Below are 24,723 nucleotides of genomic sequence, written 5' to 3'. Positions count from 1 at the left end.
TCAACCTTGTGTTGCCCATAATCCTACCATCCCCAGCCACCCCCCCGCCCCCGTCCCCCACACACACCCAAGGTTATTTTGAAGCAAATCCTCGCATGTCTTCCTTTTAAATAGTCCCTGTGACGCTCTCATAAATTTCTGGTGGGCGTCAAATTGGTACTGTTTCAGAAGAGGACAGTTTAGCAGGCTCAGAATCCTACTGCAGGTGCCTTCGGATCTGGCACTTCTACTTGACACAGGTGATGTACCTGCACATGTGCAGAATGAGGCTGTGTGTGGTTATTCATTCCAGCATTGTTGGGGATTATAAAAAACATTCAGCAAAGGGCACTGGTTAAGCATTTTTACGGTGGAATTCTATAGTGCTGTAAAAAGGAATGAGGAAGTTCTTTATGAAATGGTATGGGCTAATCTCCCCAGTGTAGTCTTAAAAAGGCAAGGCACAGAACGCTGTGAGTGATACACTATAACACGCATAAAAAGAGAAGTAATATACTTGAAATATGCCATTATTTCAGGAAGGATGCACATGAGCCTGGTGATTGGGTTGCCTTGCTACAGGCAGACCAGGTGGCTGGTGGATAGCGGTGGGAGAAAGACTTTTCTCTTTATACCCCTTCTACCTTTTGAATTTTCCTGTATTTCCTATCTAAAACAAAAATTCTCTTTTTTCCCCTGCAACCTAAAACTGCTCTTAAGTATAGTTTATTAATCAATAAACAGGTGTTCATCCAAGTGAGTTGAAAACTTCTGTCTACACAAAAACTTGCACAAAATATTCATAATTGCCAAAAATTGGAAGCAATGAACATGTCCTTCAGTAGATGAATAGACTATCTGAATATTATTCCAGACAATGGAATATTATTTAGTGATAAAAAGAAATGAGCTATCACGCCACAAAAAGACATGGAGGAACCTTAAATGCTCATTGCTAATTAAAAGAAGCCTGTTTTAAAAAGCTATATAATGTACCATTCCAACTGTATGACGTTCTGGAAAGGGAAAATTTATAAAGACATAGTAAAAGGACGAGTAGTTGCCAGGTGTTGGGGAGAGGAGGAAGGGAAGGATAAGTTGGTGGAGCACTAGGGATTTTTAGGGCAGTGGAAATACACCGTATGATACTAGAATGGATACATGTCATGCATTTGTTCAAACCCTAGAATATAAACCACAAAGAGTGAGCCCTAATGTAAACTGTGGGCTTTAGTTAATAATACGTGTCAGTATTGTCCATCAGTTGTACTAAAGGTACCACACCAATGTAAGATGTCAGTAACAGGGACATGTGTAAGAGAAGGAGAAGGGATATATGGGAACTCTACATTCTGGTTAGTATTTCTGTAAACCTAAAACTGCTCTAAAAATAGTCAATTAACTAAAAAATACAATTCCTCATTACCTTGGATCTGAAGAAGCTTCGTGTGCCCTCTGCCAGTGAGGTTGTGCTTGTGTGTGGGGTAGGGAGTGCAAGGAAACTGGTTCTCCTGTAATGTGGGTTGCCCTGGGTATCGCCATGAGTGGCAGATCTGACGCAGGCACAGTGGTCTTTGGTGAGACTGTTGCTTGGAGAGTAAGCAGGAACATTATGAGGCATGTCAGAGGAGTTTGGCCTTGATTCTATAAACAATGGGGAGCCATGGAGAATTTCATCAGGAGAGTGACATGGGGAAAGCTGTGCTTCACAATTAGTTCTGCCCCTCCTCTGGGCCTCATGCCTCTGTCTGTAACCCAGGAGTCTGCCCTAGACCTTCAAGGAGGTCATCTTCAGCTCTAAGGTTTTGAGATCAAAGCCTTTCTGGACTTTCCAAGATCGCCCTCCTCCCTGTCCCCACCCCCCGCCCCCCCTTTTATTTTTCTGCCACCCAGTGTTGCGCTGTGACTGGAACGGCTCCCTGGGGGAACGTGTGCTGAATGAAGTCTGTGCCTTGGGAGCAATTGTGTTTTATTTTATTTTCTTGCTCCTTTTGAAATCTTCCAGGAGAAAAACCAAATCTGTGCCTGCCCCAATGAGGAGCAACTTGGAAGGGAGTTAGAAAGAAAGAGATGGGTAATCAAATCCCCTCAGGGCTCCTGCCAGGTCCGCTTCCTGCTAGAAAGACTTGACTCTGAGGCGTCCAAGCTGCAAGAGGTCCCCTCTGCGACCCAGCCTGGGAGGCTCCAGCTGGTTGTGTGAACTGGGGGAGGTCCCTCTGCTCCTTCCAAATCAGCTCCTGTCATCACAATGTGATTTATGAGCTTTTCCTCTAAAATATGAGAACGTTGGCTCCCGATTAGGTCCTGTAATGGAGGAAGGCAGTGGCTGCAGCATTTCTGATAAATACTATCTCTTTAGACCACCATCTTGTTACCAAAAAGGTGCCAGAGGTTGACTCCAGATGGATTAAAGTCTTTTTTTCTTAATAACACGTCTAATGGGATGCCGGGAGGGTTATTGCCCCCATCTGAAGGCTCCGGGCTTGATTTCTAGCTTAATTGCCACATACCAGCTGCGAAGACCAGAGGCTACTTACCTCTGAGCCTCCACTTCTTCACCTGTGGGGGGAGCGGAGCACTAGCTCCCACCTTACAGATGCTGTGCAAGGTATGAGAGGGACATCTAAAGAACTCAGCACAGGCCCGGAACAGATGTGTGCTCTGGGAGTGCTGAGGGTTATTAGGATTATTCTGAGACCCAAAGAGTGGATGGTCTCAAAGTGATGGGGAAAATATTTGGGAAGCATTTTTATAATTATGTATTGATACGGCAGGGCTGGCACTTGGAACCAGGCATCTCAATCCACTTCTACAAGAAGGCCATGTCACAGGTGTACCTGCATAGCTTGTTACAGTTCCTAGAACAAAATGTGACCTTGGACAAGCTCCTGATCTTGGTTGACACAGAGCCTTGGTTTCGTCATCTGTACAAATGGATAACAGTAATATTCATGTCTTGTGTGTGCTGTGTGCGAGTGTGTGATGCGAGTGGGATGTGTGTGTTACATGATATGTATATGTGGTATGTGGTGTGTATATGTGCGTGTGTATGGTGTGTATGTCTGGTATGTGGCATGGTGTGTGGTATGTAGTATGTCTGGTGTGTATGGTATATGTGTGAGTGATGTGTGGTATGTGTGGTGTGTGGTATGTATGTGTGTGGTGTATGGGATGTGTGAGTGTGTGTGGTGTATGTGTGGTGTGTGTATTATATGGTGTGTGTAGTTATGTTGTGTATGTGAGTGTGTGTAGTGGGTGTGAGGTGTGGTATATGTGTGTGTGGTGTGCGTGGGAGTGTGTGTGTTTGTGTTGGGAAAGACTCGCATAATCACAGCACTTAATGTTCTGGGGTAAAAGCACTTAGGTAAATAGTAATTTGCTATACAGATATTTATATCCTGATGACCCATATGTGCTGGGAGAATCCACCCTCAGAGCTTAAATTTCATTTGAGGAGCCCAGGCAGATAAGACATGTACATGAATGAGTTAAAAAACAGCAGGAATTGGTCTGAGACTAACTTAAGTACCACTGGAGTTCAGGGGAGGGTCACCAGAGTTGAGCAGTCCCGAATGCCTGGGAGGAGCAGGGTCTGACATGGGCTCTAAAGCGATGGTTTTGATTTTAAAACTTTTTGCTTGCCTACCCTCTACATGAACTTTGGCAGAAAAAAGTCTCTTTGCCTCACACATTTTAACTTGACATCTGAAAAGTTTCATTATAAGTTTAAGTAGTTACAAAGGATATAATTTCTGCCATATTGTAAATATTGACCTTGTAGAATAAAATTACACTACTCTTTTACATGCATCAAATGGAAGCTAAATAACAGCAATTTTTAATTTTTCCTTTTTATTGAAGTTTCATGTATATACAGTAAAATGCACACATCTTAAGCATGCAGCTCAGTTAATTTTTATCAGTGTACTGACTACCCAGATAGAGGTGGGTATATATCCAGCATTCCAGAAGGCACCTTTGTGCCCCCTCCCAGTCAATATCCCCCCAAAGGTGACATTTCTCTGAACTCTATTATCACTATATCATCATATATACCAGCATAAACTAGTTTTGCATCATTTCCTTTGTTCTGGCTTCTTTCAATCAGCATGAGGTCTGTGAGATTCAAGCATGTTGCTGCAGGTAGCCGTAGTTCATTTTTCGTTGTTGCACAGTATTCTCTTGAATGAATATTTCATATTAAAAAGCCTTGACTACTCTTAATGGGCATTTTGGGTTGTTTCTAACATTTGGCTGTAAAGATTTTTCTTCTCTCTATATATTTTGTGGACATAGACACTGATTTCTTTGGGGTATGTATCCATGAGTGTAATTGACAGGTCATAGGATAAATATTGGAATACATTTAGTATCCACCACCATTCATCAAAAATGACCTGCACAAGTCAGGAATTTACATTGTTTCTTTCTTTACCTTCTTGAACTCATAATTCCCTTCTACTTCCTTCACAGGACTTTATCTTACTATATTTTCATGCTTGAAAAACTTTTATTGATTACTCTATCATATTTTTTTTTACCCAAAATATGTATGTGAGTGGAAATGGATGTTTAAAAAATTTCCTTTGACCACAAAACTCTAAGTTATCTTTCTTTTGGGTTGACTTATCATACAATTAATTAAAATAACATCAATTTTTTATAATTTGATAAATAATGACTAAACATAAGTAGTAAGATAGTATGGGAAACACTTCTCACAATGCAGTGAATAGGGAGGTTGATGGCAGTGCTTCTCCTACGTTGAGGTGCATAAGGACCATCCGGGGATCCTGCTAACATGCAGATTCTGATGCAGAAGGGCTGGATCGGAGCCTGGAATTCAGCATTGCCAATGCCGTGGGCCCATGGATTGCTTTTGAGTAGCAAGGTCCTTAGATTAAAGAGTTGCTAACACCAGCAGTCTCCATGGTCCACTTTTTGGTGCCCAGACATCTTGACACTTAGGAACACTGCACCATAGTCAGATTCTGGATGAGGGAGAAGTTGGTCTTCTGCAAGGAGGGAGAAGGCCTGCTATGAAGAGAGAGGTGGGAAAAGAGGGGTGATGTCATCGAGACTGAGCCACATTCTCAGGCAGAGCAGAAAAGTGGGGATGGAAACAGGATCTCCAGCTGATTCCCTTAGAGCTCTTCCTGCCCGCGGCTCCTTGGGGATCTTCGTGTACAAAGGGTAGAGCTGCCCCTTTGAAGACCACTTCTCTCAAGGATGCTAAGACGGTGCCACCACCCTTTCAGACAGGGTGCCCATTAATGCAGGCGGGATTGGACATTTCAGGGACTGGTTTGGATGGTTTTACAGTGTCCTGGGGGTAAATCCCGAGAAGTTAGGTTTGGAGCTGGGTGGTAGATGGCCTTGAATCCATCGTATGGAGTTGGATTTAATACTCAGGCGAGGGGGCCATGGCTGATTTGAGCAGGACACTGGTGTGAGCAGTGCTGTGGGGACACTGCTCTGTCGAGCAGCTCATGGACGGCTGGGAAAGAGTTCAGGCAGTGACAACACTGTGAGCTTGACAGTAAGGTTGGCTGTGGTTACTGGGATACCCAGGCTGTGATTTTTATCTCCACCACCCTCCAGCCCCCACCCTCACCCCTAGCTTTTGAACTTTTGCCTGGTTTGCTCGGTCAGTATTTCCTGAAGTGTGGGCTGCATGCCTCTAGCGCAGTGATGGTGAACCTTTTGAGCTCGGCGTGTCAGCATTTTGAAAAACCCTAACTAAACTCTGGTGCCGTGTCACATATAGAAATTTTTTGATATTTGCAACCATAGTAAAACAAAGACTTATATTTTTGATATTTATTTCATATATTTAAATAAATAAAATTTATATATTTAAATGCCATTTAACAAAGAAAAATCAACCAAAAAAATGAGTTCGCGTGTCACCTCTGACACACGTGTCATAGGTTTGCCATCACTGCTCTAGTGGTACCTGAGATGTTAATGCATGGAGCTCAAGATAATTCAGAGTGGAACACCAGCATGGCCTTAAGTAGTACTGAAACCCAAGAGCAAAAGGCATTCCCTCTCAGCCCTTTCTCAGTCCTGAGCAACATCTTTCTTTAACACCACTCATGTTCCCATTTTCATTTTGTCGGTAGCGAGCAGTTTAGGGCCTTTGATAAGCAGTCATCTCTAGTCTTTACAAAATATTTGTTTTCATTGAATTGATTTTCTATGTAACAGGATGGCAAGCGGTCCTAGTTTCCCCTTACTATAGTGACATAAAACTGTTCCTTTAAAATAACCTCATTTCAGTAAGAAAAGTGAGCCAGTTTACTAGACGATATGGCAGAAATAACAATGCTGGAGGCAATATGCAGGGGTTCGACTTTGGGTTAGACCATGTGGCAAACCCTGGCAAGTGCCAGATCATTGTGCCAATGACCCAAGAGGCTCTGGGTGGTCCCCACCAGCCTAACGTCCTGCCCATTCTTTGCCTCTGCCTGCAGAGATCCGCACGCAGCTGGTGGAGCAGTTCAAATGCTTGGAGCAGCAGTCGGAGTCTAGGCTGCAGCTGCTACAGGACCTCCAGGAGTTTTTCCGCCGGAAAGCTGAGATCGAGCTTGAGTACTCCCGCAGCCTGGAGAAGCTGGCTGAGCGGTTCTCCTCCAAGATCCGCAGCTCCCGGGAGCACCAGTTTAAGTGAGAAGGGGCCAGCGTTCGCGGGGGGGGGGGGGGGGGGGGAGAGGGGGGTGCGGGGAGGCAGCGCTGGCGTGGGTGGGCGGTTGGCCACAAAGCTGAATGGAGGCAAGGACTCATCGGAGGGGGATGGCTGCCTCTGAGGCCCTGGGTCTGCAGGATGCTACACCCCCAAGCCTCAATCTTCCTTGGTGGAAAGTGAAGAGAGAGTAGTTCCTCCACATAAGGACGCTGTAGGGAATAAATGAGCAACCTGAGAAGACTGCTTTTACAGACCGTAAGTGCTCAATAAATGGTTGCTGTCACTCTCATCCACCAGGCACTGTGGGAACTAGCCTCCATTTGGGCCAAGGTGACTCGCCACCTCCTTTCAGGTCATCCTGGCCCTATCCAGTTCTCTTGTACTTAAGGGTCCGCCAGCCCACTTCCAGATTCCTTCAGCACAAGGACCTCAGCATTTCTTCTCCATGGAACTGATGCTCAAAGCATTCCTCTTCATTACTCCCTGGGGGACCCATGCTGCCTTATTACTTACCTGAGACACATAGACTCTGTGCTAATTTCTCACACCCCACATGCTGCGTTCCTGGAGGCCTGGTCCTCTCAGGTCTGTAGGGACTCTGAGTCCTCCAGCTACAAAACTCTCGCAGTGCAGGCAGAAGCCACAGCCTCCCCGGGAGGCATTCGCCCACTTTGCAGCCCCTTTTCTTTGCCATGCTTCCCAGATGTTTCCCGCCTCGAAGCATCTCCAGCAAATGGCCCTCAGCCCCCGGAGACCAGAGACTTGCTTCAACACACTGGACCTGATCCTTCTTCCTCTGTGTTTAATCTCTTTTCTCCCTTTTGTATATTTTTAAATTGTGGTAAAATACACGTAATGTAAAATTTACCATCTTAACCATTTTTAAGTGTACAGCCCAGTGGCATTTCTGTATCATCAAAAACATCCATCTCCAGAACTTTTCTTCTTCCCAGACTGACACTCTACCCATTCAACACTCACTCCCCCCTCCTCCCCGCCCCCCCCCCCCCCAGTAGAATGGCAACCACCATTCTACTGTCTCTATGGACCTGACTACTCTAGGGACCTCATTTAAATGGAATCACACAGTACTGGTCATTTGTGACTGGCTTATTTCGCTTAGCATAATATCCTCAAGGTGGATCCATGTTGTCGCATGTGACATAATTTCCTTCCTTTTAAAGGCTGAATAGTGTTCTGTTTATGTACAGACCACATTTTGTTTATTCATTCATCTGTCGTTGGATGCTTGGGTTGCTTTTGCCCTTCTTTGTAATTTTGCATTCCACTCTGGGCAGGGAGCACGCATCCTTTAAACACCTCTGAACATCTTCCTCAGTCTGGGCCACAGCATTTGAACACTTGCTTTGGTGCCTTTTTCTCTTGACATTTGGGAATAAGAAATGGCTTTATTAAAAGGCAAAAATTCATTACTCCTTTGCAAATATTGTGCTTGTTTTTCTACTCAGTTTCATCTCTTTAAATGTTCATTGCAGAAGGGAGCTTCTATTAATAACTTTCTCCCAGGCACTGTCAAGGTCCTTTCACATACAGAATCTCATTTTTCTGATATATTTTTTGGAGAAATTTTATGTTTTTTTTTTCAAGTGACAAAAGTAAAATTCTCATTGTATACAATTTAGAAAGTACAGAAAACTAGGAGAAAAAAAATGCACAGTCCTGACGGTCAGAATCAGCCACTGTGCACATTTTGGTGCCTTTTCTCACCTGTCTTTTACTAATAACAACAGCAACAATAATTTATTGAGCGGGTTAACTGAGCATTTCTTTTGTGCCAGGTGGGTATTACTATCTCATCTTACAGATGAAGACAGTGAAATTCTGAGAAAGTAGACAAGCCATTGGAAATGGATTCGAACCGTCACTCTGGTTCTGCCTCCTCGGCCTGAGACAGGAAAGAGCCTGGGTGGAGCCTGGGGGCAGCTGTGGAATCCGAACACTCCCCTAAAACTACAGGCACCAACACGCACTGGGAGACACACGCTGGGAAGCCCAGGTCTCATGCTGGGCTGTCACTGGAGCCATCCAGGCCTGTGTGGCCATCTGGAGCATCAGCTCCTGCCCCTTCTCCTTCCTGTTGGTTTGGAGTCAGATCCCTTCCCATTCTCAGTGTGAACAGGGAAGAGAGGGGAAAGGCGGGGTCGCCTGTTCCCTCGCTTCGCCTGTAATGAGCTTGGCCAGCCCCTCCTGGGTTCATTAACCGGAGCCACCAGACGGAACAGGAGCCCCAGCTGGCAGTCGGGCTAAGCAGGCTGCTTGACAGAGTATGAAAGTCTAATTAGGGAGTGGGCCAGGCCAGTGCAGCTGGTGTGGGCCTCTGCATGATGCTGATGTGACTGCAGAGTCCCCAGTGGGTTTTGGAAACAGGAGTCTGTCTGGATCTGCCCTTTGACCCCAGGGCCAACCAGCACTGACCCCTGGCTGCCTCTTCTTTGGAGCCTCACGTAGGGTTTTCTTCCTGGCTTTCCAGAGAAGCCCTGTCCTTCTGTCTCACAGACACTTCACTTAAGAGTGTTTCTCTGTCTTCCAGGTAGTCTCTCAGGTAGTCATTTTATTCCCACTGCAATCAGCCCAGAGCTGGGCAGAGATGGGGTGTTTGTCAGTGAGTGGGAGAAAGGGAGGGAGGGAATTTACTCAGTCTATAAAGTCCACTCTGGCTGAGAGGTTTGGTTCAGAGAGGGAATTAGTTTGTTCAAGATCTTACAGCAAATTAGTGGCAGAACTGGGATGGGAACCACCTTAGTCTGTTTGGCTGCTATAAAAAAGCACTATCGACTGGGTGGTTAATAAACAGAAATCTATTTCTCACAGTTCTGGGGGTTGGAATTTCAAAATCAAGATGCTAGCATGCTTGTGTTCTGGTAACAGCCCCCCCCCCCCTTTGTTTTTTGGCTGGTAGACTGCTGATTCTCCTTCTATTCCGAAGCGGCAGAGAGCAGAGAGATGAAGTAAGCTCTAGTGACACTTATAAGGGCACTGATCCCATTCATGGGGGATCCACCCTCATAACATCCTCTAATCCTAATTACCTGCAGAGGCCCCACCTCCTAACACCATCAGATTGGGGGTATGGTTTTAACATGACTTTTGGGGGACACAATAGGAACTCAGGTCTCCTGACTCCAGTGTTCCTCCTTTTGCTGTGAGCCCCAGCTGCTCCCTACCCACCTAGACAATAAAAACATTTACAGTTGCCCAGGAGGTGCTGTGTCCAGGGCTAGACTTACCTGGGTGGCATGCAATTCAAAGAAAGGCTCAAATGATGGCTCTGAGGGTTTACCTGGGGCAGGTTGACTATTGAGAGAATAATACCATCACATGTTTCTTTTCTACTGTCATATGTTTCTATTCTATATTCTAATCACATCCGTTTCAGAGAACTCTGCCATCTTTGCTCTCTTATAATCCTGATGATAAGCTAAGGGCATAGAGAGGAGTCAGTGGTTTTATTTCAAGCCAACTGAGCACCAGACAAGCCGAGTGGTTTATCTGACAAAGGATCCCAAGCAAGCTGTTGAGTAGGGAAACCCACAGTTCCCTACTTCCGAGCTCAGGTTCCTCTCTGTAGGAAGCCATGCCAGTCATGCATTTATTTGAAATGCATGTAATGAGGACCTCTTATTTTCTTGTGTTCTGTGCCGAAGACACAAAGATTAACAAGACACAGTCCCTGCTCTCAGATATTCTCTCTTCTCTCAAGAGACAAAGCATGCCCGTGATTGGTATGGTTGGGACAGGCCCCCAACCCCTGTGGCTCTGCGCTTTGAGCCTGCCACCTGCTTGCTCTCCAGGCCTCAGCATTTAGATGTCACTGTCTTTGGAAACTTAGCTTGAGTCTGACCTGGTGCTTCCTCTGTGTGCCCATCATATTCTGTACCTGTTGACTTGCTTATTCACCTGATATTTTTTGAGCCCCTACCATGTGCCAGGTCCTGGTTTACAGTGGTGAACAGGATAGACTTGGTTCCTGCCACAGTGGAGTTTAGCATCCAGTGGAGCAGAGAGATGACGAATCAGACATAAAGAATGAAAAGAAAGACAATGTGTCATCAAATGATTGCTAGGATGGAAGTAAATAATATACTGTGTTCTGGTTATTAATTCTATGTAACAGCAATACCTCCCAAACTTAACGTATCTCCTGCTTTAGTGGGTCAGAAATTTGGACAGGGCTCAGCTGGGCGATTTTTCTGCCTTTTGTGGCATCAACTGGAATCAGCTGGCAATACTCAGCTGGCAGCTGGTCTGGGCTGGAAGGTCCAAGACGGCTTTACCCATGTACTTGGTGCTTTGGTGGGGATGGCTAGAAGGCTGGGCTCGGCTGGGTTGCCTCCCTCTCCATATGGTGTCAGGGCCCCTCTAGTGCTTCAGCCGGCTGTTGGGCTTTAGACGTGGTATCCCAGGGCTTGGAGAGAGAGCAAGGGGGAAGCTGCAGTCCTCTTCAAGGCAAGACCTGGAATGGGCATATCATCACCATCAGCCCTGGCTCGGCATCAAGGGGATAGGAAACAAAGCCACCTCTAGTTGGAGGAATGTCAAAGGATTTGCAGCTCTCTTTAGTCCTCCACACTGAGCCAGAATGGCAGTCAGGGAAGACTTCTGGAGGCAGTGGCATTTAAGCAGAGACCTGAGAGATGAGAAGGAATAGCTATGGGACAGTGTGAGGGAGAGAGAGCCCAGGGGCTGGAACAGGTGATGGGAGTGGAGTGGGAAGTCACTGAGGCATCATAAGTAGGAAGTAGCATGATCCAATTTTTACTTTTAAAAGATTGCCCTGGATTGAAGGGGATAGAGGGGAGCTGAGGAGACCTGTGGGGTCAGAGGGAGTATCGCTCTCCAGGCAGCTGGCTATGGCCGCCTGAGTGGCAGCAGAGCAGATGAAGAGTGGACAGAAGCTGAGAAAGCTCTCAGAGGTAGAATCAGGGGAAAGAGGAATCAGGATGTCTCCCACTTCTCAGTTCAGCAATGGAAGGATCTGAGGAGAGGGGTGAGGCAAAAGCTGCCACCCTGTTTTGTAATAGTCCTTTTTCTTCTCTGTCGCCCGTTTGATAACTGGGCTACATGCTTTGATGTGACAGAAAGGGTGGCTGTTGCCCTGGGGTCCATAGCACCTGGTCCAGGTTTGGCATATGGTTGGCACTCACTAAATGCTTGTTGAATTAATCAATAAAAGTCAAGTGATAATTAGAGTTGCTCTGGGGTGGGGGTGGTGAGAGATGGGAAAGGGCATTTACCTTCTGGCTGCCTCAGGAGCTCGGTGAGTCCATCTGGGCTAAGGGCCACCCTCTCCTGTGCCTGGAGCCTGGCTCAGTGTAAGAGGACAGAATGTGGGTTCCCTGACGGGGGCATGGGGAGCACAGAGGCCGGAGCACTAGTTTACAAAGTGTGGTCCTGACCAACAGCAAACCTGCCCTGCCCCCCAGACCTGCTGAATGAGAAACTCTAGGGGTGGGGCCCAGCAGTCTGTGTTTTAACAAGTCCTCCTGGGGATTCTGATGACCATTCATATTTAAGAGTCGCTCAAAAGGATGATTTTAGATGATAAATTTTTTACAGCTCACTGCCAGGCCGTGCTGGCCTTCCTAACCCCTCCTTCCTCAGCATATAATCCGTATTCCACTGCCCTTTCCCGGCCAGGCCTGGCCTGAGCCTGGCTTGTCCTAGAGCTGGGAGCCCTTCCTGAGCAGGAGTGTGTGTGTGTGTGTGTGTGTGTGTGTGTGTGTGTGTGTGTGTCGGGGGGAGGGGGATGGGAGAGGAGGGGGACACAGGAGGCCAACATCTGCCTCTTGGGGAAGGTGGATATTCTCCGTCAAGTTGGATGGTTCTAGGAAGCCAGAGGTTTTCTGGGACTAAGGCTTTTTCTTCCTCCAGAGCAGTGTTTTCTTAAGGCACACTGGTACTTTAAGATGAGAGAGAGAGAGAGAGAGAGAGAGAGAGAGAGAGAGAGAACGAGTGATTGGAGGTGGGAACAACTGCCCACTCTGGACACTAGGATATGGAAGGCTCTGAAAAGTTTTGCATTAAAGAAGCCTGTTGACCTCTTTCTGAATGCTACTTGACCACAGAATTCTCCCTCCCCCATAATATTGATTAACATTTCCCCAAACCAGCACTCCTTGTTTGGAAAGATCTGTTCTAGACAAATGCCAGATTCCCTCTGGATACTAGCGCTGCATGCAAACAGTGCTCTACCGGAGAGGCGACAGAGCCCCTGCTATTCTGAGTCCTCAGTTTGGATAACCCTCAGCTTCCGGGGACATACCTGGTAAAAAATGGTCTCTCTAGAAGTGTAGGTTGCTGCTGCTACTATTTGGACAGGTGGAAACAAAGAAAGAAGGAGAGAGAGAGAAAGAGAGGAAGAGAGAGAGAGTGAGAGAGAGAGAGAGAGAGAGAGAGAGAGAGAGAGAGAGAGAGGAATTAAGAAAGAAAGAAAAAGAAAGAAAGAAACAAACAAACAAACAAACAACAGGGAATTCTATTCAAATATGTTTAAAATAAGGGAAGTTGAATTTGGGAAGAGCTGGGAGGTGCTTGGCTAGTTAATGCATAAAGCTTAATATTCTATGCAAAGGAGGTTTGGAGCATCTCTCAGCATCCAGAGCAGTTGGGAGGGAGGATTCCAGTGAGGAACTAATTTTATTGCTGAGAAAGTGCTTTTGTGTGTTTTTGTGTGTGGGAAGGGGGAAAATAAAGCATTACAGACTTTTTTCAGAGGTTGCCTGTTCCTAAAAAGATGCTATAATTTAGACTTAGCCCTACAGGTGAATTCTAAGCAGAGAAGCACTTTTGTAGCTGGTAAATTGAACCTATAAATGTGCAAAGGATTCAGAATGAAAAGGTTTGCTCAGAATGAGGTGAGGATAATGGGGTAGGCCCTCCAGGTGGGGCTCACTTCTCCATTCTAGCTACTACTATTATGATGACTATCACACAAGTAATGGCTTTCGCGTAATACTTTCCAGAGCTGCTATTCTCTTAGCACGGTGTGCAATACAGATCTTTCCTGATTTTTTGGAGTCTGTGCTGTGCAGGTGTTTAGTCTTTCAAACACCTCCACGTCCACATTACCACATGCCTATGACTCTACCAGATGTTTTTCATGCATTGCCTCGTTTAACCTTCACAGTAACTGTTGTGATCTTTGAGGCAGGTCCTATCTCTGTCTTTCTAGTTAAAAACATTGAGTAACTTGTCCAGAGGGACAGCTAGAGCAGGTTAAGTAGCATAGCTAAGATTCTAATCTTGGGTCATCTGGCTCCAACATGCAAAACTGCTTCTATCTGCATGACTTTGGGTATGTCCCTTCACCTCTCTGGGCTGGTTTAGTGTTTCCGAGAGTCACCCATCAGTCCAGACCACGTTGTCCTTGTACTGGTATCAGGGGCTCCCTCCTCTCCTGCTAGTCAGTTCCTGCTCATCCCATCAGAGCCAGTTCAGGGTTCGCCTCCTTTAGGAGCTCCTGCTGTTGATCCCAGACCCAGAGCAATCTGTGTGTCACTCTTACGGGGCTTGAGGCCGATTATGGAGGGATGTTCCAGTTCGTAATTCTGATTCTCCAACTTCGGTCTGCCAGTTGCTTGAAGGCAAGGGCTACCCAACAGAGCTACAGAGTGATCTGCAGATGGCTGTTACCTTTGCTGGGCATGGATGTGCCCAGGCAAGGCCAATCTGTGAATCAAGGCTGGTTGCTGCTAGTGCCAGGCCTGGGGCCACATAGTGAGTGGTATGGAGAACTCTAAGGCCAAGTCAGTTCATTCATATGGAAAAACCACTGGAAACAGCGGGGCCTCAGGGACTCACCAGGGCCAGGTAACAGCTTTAGCCAGGTTGACAGAGACTCAGGTATGGTACCCACCTGCTGGCAACACTTCTGTCTGGAAGAAAGCTGCCCCTCCAGGTCTCTTCCTGATGACAGACAATTCAGTTCCTCTCTGTATGTCCCTGGTGCCTTTTGAGCTGCTGCCCCAGCACTGGAGCTCAGAAGGGGAGAGTTCAAGTAAACCCATGTACGGGCCCTTTAAGAGGAATGCCTGGAACTTTCGGAACCTTCATTTCCCCAAGCCACATCCCTGCTGGTTTTTATAGCCAGAAGTAATGGGGGCTTCTCTTCCGGGCACTGGAAACCTGGGCTGGGGGATCTGGTGTGGGCCTGGGACCCCTCGCTCCTCAGTGGGAACCTTTACAGTTGAGATACTGAGATATCCTTCCCAATGTTTTAAAAATATATTTTTTTGATTTTTTACAGAGAGGAAGGGTTAGGGATAGAGAGTTAGAAACATCGATGAGAAAGAAACATCGATCAGTTGCCTTCTGCACTCCCCACTGTGTACGTGCCCGCAACCAAGGTACATGCCCTTGACTGGAATCGAACCTGGGACCCTTGAGTCTGCAGGCCAAAGCTCTATCCACTGAGCCAAACCAGTTAGGGCATCCTTCCCAGTTTTTATCTACCACACATGGGTGTGGGACCAGCCCGTTTTGCACCTCTCCACCCCTACCAGTCTCAACGTGGCTTCTTTAAATCCCTAGTTGTAGTACTTCCATTCAGCTCGATTTCAGGTGATTCTGAATGATGGTTGTTCTGTAGTTAAGTTGTAATTTTGATGTCTCTATCAAAGGTTTTCGAATCAATAACTGAAAAGTCCAAATGACAACAAAATGCTTTTTTTCAAATACATGAAGAAAATAGACTTACTTTGTGTGGCTGCAAAAGGAGAGACGTGAGATCCAAAATAGCATTTTCAGGGAAGCTGACTTCAACTCAACCTTGAGAACATTCCAGTAGCCAGAGCTGTTCCGCACACCAAGGGCTGCCTTGGAAGGTGTGAGTTCCTAATCTGTGCAGGTGTATACTCAAAGGCTGGGCCTGGGGCCACTTAGTGAGTGGTATGGAGTGCATTTCTGTAATGTGATGGATGGTCAGACCACATTAATGCTCCTCCAAATGAGGGAGGGATCATTGATAGCACATGAGCCATAAATATTGAATTATCTTTTCAATTCCCTTTCCAACTTTGTGGTTGCCTCAAGGAGAAAGTCTTGGTTTGGTACTAGTGTGTTGCTAATGCTGCTCTAATCTCTCTTTTTACAAAGTGTGGACAGACCTCAGGCATCAGCATCTGCCTAGGACTGGTGATGTGGTTATGTTTTCCTTACACTTACTTTTCCAGTTACCTTTTATTTATGCCAAAGGAAGCTGGTTTTTTAAATGTTATTTTAACTAAGACTAGGGAAAGCCCTTTATAAATAAATTCAGTTAAGTAAAAAAGGACAACTAACAGGGAGGTGGTTTGTGGGAATGGCGAAAGTCCTGAAGCCGGCTTGACACCCCTGGGCTCCTCCCAGCTCCTCCTAGAAGGTGGACATCTTTCACTGCAACCCCCTATGTCCTCCAACTTCCTCTTTTCATTGCTGGGAGGGATTTTAAGGCAGGAGGCTCAGCCTAAAAAGTGGTCATTGCAGTGGCTACAGCCCCTTTTGCTCCTTCCTGTTTTCCCTTCTGGTCCTTTCCCAGATGCCACCCCAGGTTTCCTGGGATCCTCAGAGACTGTAACCAGTGACTTCCAAAGTATTAACCAGGACGTGATTTATTTATGTATGATATGCTTGATACATGTGATGCAAGCATATCATTTAAATTTTATTCTAAAATGAAAAGTAGCCCTAGCCTGTTTGGCTCAGTGGGTAGAGCATCAGCCTGCAGATGAAAGGTCCCAGGTTTTTTTTTTTTTTTTTTTTTTTGCTTAAAGTATTACAAAGGGTATTACATATGTATCCATTTTATCCCCCCGCCCTAGACAGTCCCCTAGCCTCCCCTATCACCCAGTGTCTTATGTCCATTGGTTATGCTTATATGCATGCATACAAGTCCTTTAGTTGATCTCTTACCCCCCTACCTCCTGCCCCCCAACCCTCCCCGGCCTTCCCGCTGCAGTTTGACAATCTGTTTGAGGCAGCTCTGCCTCTGTATCTATTATTGTTCAAAAGTTTATAATGGTCTCTATTGACCATGAATGAGTGAGATCATGTGGTATTTTTCCTTTATTGACTGGCTTATTTCACTTAGCATAATGCTCTCCAGTTCCATCCATGACGTTGCAAATGGTAAGAGTTCCTTCCTTTTTACAGCAGCATAGTATTCCATCGTGTAGATGTACCACAGTTTTCTAATCCATTCATCTACTGATGGGCACTTAGGCTGTTTCCAGATCTTAGCTATGGTGAATTGTGCTGCTATGAACATAGGGGTGCATATATCCTTTCTGATTGGTGTTTCTGGTTTCTTGGGATATATTCCTAGAAGTGGGATCACAGGGTCAAATGGGAGTTCCATTTTCAGTTTTTTAAGGAAACTCCATACTGTCTTCCATAGTGGCTGCACCAGTCTGCATTCCCACCAGCAGTGCACAAGTGTTCCTTTTTCTCCACAACCTCTCCAGCACTTGTCGTTTGTTGATTTGTTGATGATAGCCAGTCTGACAGGTGTGAGATGGTACCTCATTGCTGTTTTCATTTGCATCTCTCGGATGATTAGTGACTTTGAGCATGTTTTCATATGTCTCTTGGCTTTCTGAATGTCCTCTTTTGAAAGGTGTCTATTTAGGTCCTTTGCCCATTTTTTGATTGGATTGTTTATCTTCCTTTTGTTAAGTTGTATGAGTTCCCTATAAATTTTGGAGATTAGGCCCTTATCAGATATGTCATTGGCAAATATGTTTTCCCACACAGTGGGTTTTCTCGTTGTTTTGTTGATGGTTTCTTTTGCTGTGCAGAAGCTTTTTATTTTGATGTAGTCCCATTTGTTCATTTTTTCTTTAGTTTCAAGTGCCCTAGGAGCTGTATCAGTGAAGAAATTGCTTCGGCATATGTCTGAAATTTTCTTGAAAGGTCCCAGGTTTGATTCTGGTCAAGGACACATGCCCAAGTTGCGGGCTCTATCCCAGACGGGTCATGCAAGGAGGCAGCCCATCAATGATTCTCTCTCATCATTGATGTTTCCTTCTCTCTCTTCCCTCTCCATTCCTCTCTGAAATCAATAAAAATATATTTAAAAAAAATAAATGAAATGAAAAGTAGATGTTGTAATAAAGGAGATTTTAACCAGCTGTAATAAGCAAGGGTTTAGTTTTGACTTGATTCCATTAGGCAAATCTATATATATAAAAGGCTAATATGCTAAGTGTCCGTCTAGGTCAGTGGTCGGCAAATTGCGGCTCGGCAAACTTGGCTCATCAGCCACGTGCAGCTCTTTGGCCCCTTGAGTGTGGCTCTTCCACAAAATACCGACTTCTGTGCATGGGCCACGAAGTTTCAATCGCACTGTACGTGCGCGCCCGCATGTGGTATTTTGTGGAAGAGCCACACTCAGTGGGCCAAAGAGCTGCATGTGGCTTGTGAGCCATGATTTGTCAACCACGGGTCTAGGTAATGATGTCCCGTAGCAATGCCTTGCTTCCTCTCCCTAGCGACTAGCCTCCTTGCAGTTTCTTCAGCCCGAACACGACTTGCTTTATAGCCAAGTGGAAACATTTCACACTTTAACCAAATGTCTGTGAAGCATTTTCCTGTGCCTCATCTCATTTGATTCTCACAGAAATCCTGGAGTAGGTAGATAGGAGACTCTGTTGAATCCTATTTTCTTTTTATTAGCCAGAAAATGGAGATTTAGAAAGCTTAGAAACTTGACCTGACTGAAAAAAAGTAAGAAATGGTGGACCTTGAAAATGACTTAAGGTTTTCTCACTGCACAGAATATAGTCAAACACTACTGCAGTTAAATATTTTACCCTTTGTTCCCCCTCGTGATCTACAATAATAATCTGCTTCGTGTTGCTATTTCCTGCTGTGTTGCTGACAGTTACTTGAAAGAGAAGTTGGGGTGCTTCACTGGGCTGCAAAAAGTTTAGCTACATCAGAAAGCAGGTCTAATTAAGCAAATTTATTCTATATATATAAAAGGCTAAATTGACTCACGCATGCAGGATACATATAAAGCTCTCACTGGCGCCAACTGCACGTGCGTGTTTCAATCTGTCATTGTTGATCATGAATTTGGTTGACACTTCTATTATAGAGAAAGGGCGAATAGTGACATTAAAATATTTCTTCTAATTAATTTCTTTTCAATGTGCATGAATCCATGTACTGGCCACTAGTAAGGTAATAATGCCCTTTGATGATTATACACTACTTTACACTTTGCAAAGTGCCTCCCTAGCCTTTAGTTGCTTAAATTCTCCCAAGAATCCTCTTGGGGCTGACGGCTGTCAGGGAAGATGCCATCATACCCACCTTACAGGCAAGGGATCTGAAGGCCAACCAGGGTGAGTGTGGCTTAAAATCGTCATCTCCTGGCCCAGGATCCATGGGTGAGGATCCTTACTCTGCCTAGTACTGTACATACAAGGTGATGCACACCTTTTGCAGGAGGATAAACAAAGGCAAAAGGGACTTTGGAGGGAAAGAGAAGATGAGATTGGCCAGGCATTGCCTGGAGGCAGGGATTTTCATTCTGGTACCAAGAATATATTCAGCAAGTTCAAGGGGAGCTCAGAGATAATACACCAGACCCAGTGTGCCACCACTTTGAGGTGTGAGGAACAAATGAGTGAGGGGATAATTCTGCCCCAGGGTGGAGGGGGAGTTACAGGACCATTTGCAGTGGGCCTTGCAGTACATGTAAGAGTTTGTAGGGGGGGAAGGTAGTAATGGGAGGAAGAAAACCAACATTTGTAGAGAACTTACCATGGGCCATACATCTACATTATACACCAGTCAGTGGATTTTCCCAACAACCTAGTGAGGTGCTGGTGGTAATACAGTGGGGCCTTGACTTACGAGTTTTTCGAGATACGAGCCGTCTCTCGGCCGATTTTTTGCTTTGAGTTGCGAGCTAAAATTCAGGTTACGAGCCAGCTTCAGATACCCCACTGCTAGTTGGCGCAGTGAACGTCACAGTGAACGCCACAACATCAGCCCAGCATCACGTGTCTCACTCGTTCACTTTTGATTTGACATATGAGTAATTTGAGTTACGAGCTCCGTCACGGAACGAATTAAACTCGTAAGTCAAGGCCCCACTGTACTAGTGATGATAATAACAATTATTATTATATCCTGGATTTGATGCTTATAGCATCCCATGAATTACCTCATTTAATCCTTAAGGTGCCACTGTAAGTGCTATCAGCCCATTTTATAGATAAGGAAAGAAAAGGTTTAACTAACTTCCCAAATTCCCCAACTGCTCAGGGACAGAACTGGTATTTGCCCTCCAGCTTTGACTCCATAGCACCCCAGCCTGGTAAGCAGAACCCACTTCCGCCAGGTGACCTAATGGATGTAGGCCTTCCCTTTCTGAATTACTCTGTCTCAGGGCTGGCATCAGCCAAAGGCAACTTCAAAGTCAGTAGATTTCAACTGGCATGAAGGGGCTCCCTTGCCCGAAAGCCTCAGGCCTGCTGTCTCCCATGAGGCGGCTTGAAGGCAGAGCCCTACATCAAACTCTCCCCCCTCACCTGGGCGGCTGCTCTTTCCCCACCTGGCTTTCTTGCCCCTATGATCACATCACTGGCCCACTTGTCACCTTCATTCAGCCTTGGCCTATGAGGCTGTTCGTAATCCAGTACAGCTAGCTGCCTCTGCTTCCACTGTGTCCTGCTTCACCCTTGTTCTACCCAGATAACCTGTGAACAACCCATGTCTGACTTCACAGCTTCACAGCCAGATTGCCCTCGGACTGCAATATGCTCTTATCTCTCTTTGCCTTTCCACCTGGCAAACTCTTGTATGTACTTTAAGGCCCAGTGCAGATGTTCCAGTGATTCTCCCTCTACCCTGAGGCAAAATTAACTACCCCTTCCCTCCTCTGGGATCTAGTTTTTCACAGAACATAACATAGTAGGCATCTGTTACTCTCCCTTGCAGCCTCTCTCACCACTTCTTCGATAACAATATCTAGATTTTCCTCTGGGGAATCATCTTTGAGCAACGGTGAGCCTGTGACCAGCAATACATCATCTTGGTCACAGAGCTTTAATCTAGGGAGATACAATTCCAGGCCTTTTGGTGGAACAACTGGGGAAAAGCTCTCTTCCTGTGGGGATTAATAGCAGTTGGGTATTATTGGTCTGGAGAGGGCCTGCCTAAGAGTGAAGCTAACAGAGAGAGGAAAGCAGAACCAAGAGATGGAGAGAATACGAGGTCCCTGGGATCCAGCTATGCCTGAGGCCAATCACCTCCTATTTCTTTATTTGTTTAAATTAAAATTTGTGATCCTTTACATTTCTCCTCTTCCCATTACTGTCATTTTTGCTTAAACTAGTCTGACGTATTTCTGTTGCTTCAGCTAGTTTTTCTGACCAATAGCCATAATCCTTGGTTAGTGTTACTTTCATGTACTAGATTGTGAGCCTTTTCAAGGCATATCCAATCATCTTTTTAATCCTCTGTGACTAGCACAGGACCATCACATAGCAGAAACAAAAAATATCAGAAGAGTGAAGGAATGAATTGGATTCTGTCAAGAGCTATGGAAAGATACAAGGAAATAGAAGAGATTGTTTCTGTCTTCAAGGGGCTTATAGAATAGAAGTAATCAAGTGAAAATGAGGTCATTAGTGTGGGCCCTACTGAAACATGACTGCTGTCCTTAAAATAAGGGGAATTGCGGACATATATAAATGTACAGGAAGAATGCTATATGAACATAAAAGTAGAGATCAGGGTGATGTGTCTACAAGCCAAGGAACAGCACAGAAGCCAGGGAGAAGCCATAGAACAGTCCCCTTCACAGTCCTCAGAAGGAACCATCCTGCCAACACTTTGATCTCAGACTTCTAGCCTCCAGAACTGTGAGACAATACATTTCTGCTATTTAAGCCACCCAGTTGTGACACTTGTTATAACTGCCCTGTGTACACCAGTACCAACCCAGGTGCTCATCATGTCCTTCAAGGACTGGCTCCTACAACCTCTTGGGCCTGTCTCCAGCCCTCACACTCCCCTCTGCCCTCAGGCCACACTTACCTCCTCTCAGTTCTAGAAGGTGCCCATCGTGGAGCCTTCACTCTACTGCTGGGAATGCTCTCCCTTATTTGTGTTGTGTTGAAACCTACCCATCCTTCTGGTCCCAGCTCATCCTCTGGGCACTTTTCACCTATTCAGCCAACTGTGTGGCACCAGAGACCCAGTGGGGAACAGGACAGATGTAAGCCAGAGAGGAGTCAAAGACCAGAAACAAAAGAGTGAATAGGACAAAATTCAGGCGTGGTAGTGCTGTAACAACATGAAATGGGGTGGTGTGCTATAGATGGGGGGCGGGGGCGGGGGGGGGAGCGGGGGGGGGGAAGAGGGGAAGAGCCCGCTGGGGTCAGGGTAGGCCTTGACTAGAAACATCTCAGGAAGGTCTCAGTGACAAGAAGGACCAGCATGATGAACTGATACCCACCTCCACCTTCCCTAGGTACTCTCAAGGCACCATGCATTTTTCCTTCACACCCCTACCCCTGTTGCCATTTCCTACCTATTTATGTGACTATTTGATTGACACCTGAGGCCCCCACTGGATTACAAGCTCCCTGCATCAGGGAGCATGCTCACTTTGCTTACCACTGTCTGGCACAAAAGATGGCACTCAGTTAATACTTGCAGAATTGATTATTCCTGCTTCAAGATAGGGTAATGAATTCCATTTTCTGCTTGGGGTAGCTTAGGTAGCAAGAGGTTAACAACACCTTTTTGGCCCTGGAACTGTATGAGTGAGTGCTTTTCAGAGGCAGCTTTGCTGGCAAATGCCCAAGCAAGCCCAATGTAAAGCCCAAGAATGTTCTGGAAGGGAGCAGGAGGCCAGAGGCAGGGACTTGGTGTCTAGGGGACAGTGTCAGCTGCAGGAACTCGCTTCCCTCCCTGAGAGACTGCGATCCCAGGCCAGTAGATTTGGATCCATCTGCAACATGGGGCTCTGAAGGCCTGGAAATGGGTTCTGTTGGCTAAGCAGAATTTTCCGGCCCCCAGCTGAGAAGCTGGAGAAGCTGGCTCACTGCTAATTTCATTTTCCTAGCTCACCAGCTTGGCAAGGCCTCAGTCCTCTAGCTGCAGTCTCGTGGAACCTCAGACCCAGCTCTCCTAGCCAAAGAAAGAAAGCTGTGACTCACCAGAAAATTTCATTGCTATTTTCTGGATATATATATATATATATATATATGTATATATATATATATATATATATATATATATATATATATATGAAAGTTCTCGCATTATGCCTTAGCTCAGCAGCTTCCACCTGCTGCATCGATGCTCACATGCTAGACTGGAAAAGTAGAAAGGCTGTTCAAGATGTGCCTCAGAAGAGAGAGCGCAGGTCCAGGTTCATTCTGACGTCCTCCAAAAGGGGCTACAGCAGGAAAAGATGGCTCTCAGGTCCAGGGGGGTCTCGCTTTCCAAAAGAACAAGTAACCTCCTAAAAAGGGAAGGACGGAACTGAAGGTCCCCAAAGGCCAGTATCGGGCTCTGCCATCTGTGGCCATCAGTGCTTCTTTCTGTGGTTCCCAAACAATCCATAAGGCCAACAGGATGGTGAGCCATGTGGTAGTCCTGTAGGTGCAAGACCCTGCACCTGCCCCCTTCTGCGCCTTGCTTTCTGGGCTGCAGCCCCACTGGCCTTTATTCGGTTCCTTGAATTCACTGAGTTTCCTGCCCCTCAGTGAGCCTTTGCCCATTCTGTTCCCTCTGCCTGGGACTCACTTCCCCTGAGTCCCTGCTCCTGAACCTCTTCCCTTGCTCCCTCTTAACTCTTTCTTCAGAGCCCAGCCGAGAGACCGCTTCCTCAGGGACACTTCAGTGACCCCTGAAGTCAGGTCAGGCCCCATGTGTCATGGGCTCTCATGGCGCCGTGCTCTCCTCTCTAGCACTTTCTGCAGCTCAACTTCACACACATTGGCTGAGATCTTTGAGGGTTCTCACCTCCCCCACTAGACTGTGAGCTCCATGTTGGCTTCCATGTTTGTCTTTCTAGCCCAGGCATATCCATCTGGATGTTGCATAAGCCCTATAGACTCGTCATGTTCAAATAAAACTCATCGTCTTCCCTCCTGATCCCTCTGCTGACCTGCTTCTCCTCTTCTCAGTAAATGCCACTTCTTCTCTCTCCAGGGCTGAGCCTGGAAAACTTGGGAGTGGTCTCCCTCCCAACTGCAACCCTCACCCCATTCAGTCTCCAAGTCCAGTCAGTTTACCACCGAAGAATTTCATGGACCCCCTCATCTTCTCTCTCGGCTCCTGCGAGCCCATCCTTCTCATGGTAGCCAGAATGAGAGTGAAAATTCAATTTTACTCTTTCACTCCCCTGCTCCAAATCCAATGGCTCCCCACCAACCTCAGAACACAGCTCAAACTCTCTAATGGGACTTAAAGGCCCTTGGCTGTGTGCCCTCTGCCTAATTCTCCAACCTCATTTTTCAGTCCCGTCCCCACCCCCACTCCAGAACACCATGCTGAAACCCCCCTCAGCTATGTTCAACTCACCAACATGCTCTCTCTAGCCTCTGTCGTGGCCTTTGTTCATTATATTTCTTCACCTTGAAAGCTCTGTCCTATAAAACCATTCCGGCCTTTAGTTCTCAGTCTAGAATCTGCTTGCTCTAGGAAGCCATCCATGTCTACCTCACCACCACTTCCTTTGCTCCACAGCATCCTTCTCATCACTACATGAATGAGACTGTATTATCGGCTTGTTTCCTTGTGTGTTCCCCTCACTCGAGTGGAAAGCTTGTGGGATCGGGGTCTTGCCTGCTCTGGTGTCTGCTGCATCCATAGCATCCAGTGGTGCCTGGCACATGTGCACAGACAGGCAGTGCATGACTGAAAGCTTGAATGAGCCAGGACCTTCGTCTTCCCAGAAGCTGCTCATTTGGACAAGTCCTTGGTTGCTTTCAGGTAGCTTTCTCCTCTTCGCCTCCACTCATTCTGCCTCCCCTGGTAATTCCATCTAAGGCTGTATTGCATTCTGCCCACAGCTTCTCATAGGAAAGTAC

The 24,723-nt window shown here is 46.2% G+C and overlaps 1 protein-coding gene across 6 annotated transcripts in view; it reads left to right on the top strand.

Moving 5' to 3' along the window:
* Window positions 1–24,723, top strand: part of SRGAP3 (SLIT-ROBO Rho GTPase activating protein 3) — a 369,413-nt gene that overhangs the window by 243,025 nt on the left and 101,665 nt on the right. For all 6 annotated transcript variants that reach the window (XR_009448505.1, XM_059663445.1, XM_059663444.1 and 3 more), the window contains one exon: window positions 6,456–6,648. Coding sequence is in view for 4 of the 6 variants with exons in the window: in XM_059663444.1 (XP_059519427.1) it covers window positions 6,456–6,648 (193 nt within the window). In the remaining 2 variants the exon portion in view is untranslated. The remainder of the gene's footprint in view (window positions 1–6,455; window positions 6,649–24,723) is intronic.

Source organism: Myotis daubentonii, chromosome 14 (genome assembly GCF_963259705.1).
Source record: "Myotis daubentonii chromosome 14, mMyoDau2.1, whole genome shotgun sequence".
Classification (NCBI taxonomy): Eukaryota; Metazoa; Chordata; class Mammalia; order Chiroptera; family Vespertilionidae; genus Myotis; species Myotis daubentonii.
This window is presented reverse-complemented; position numbering and strand designations above follow the sequence as displayed.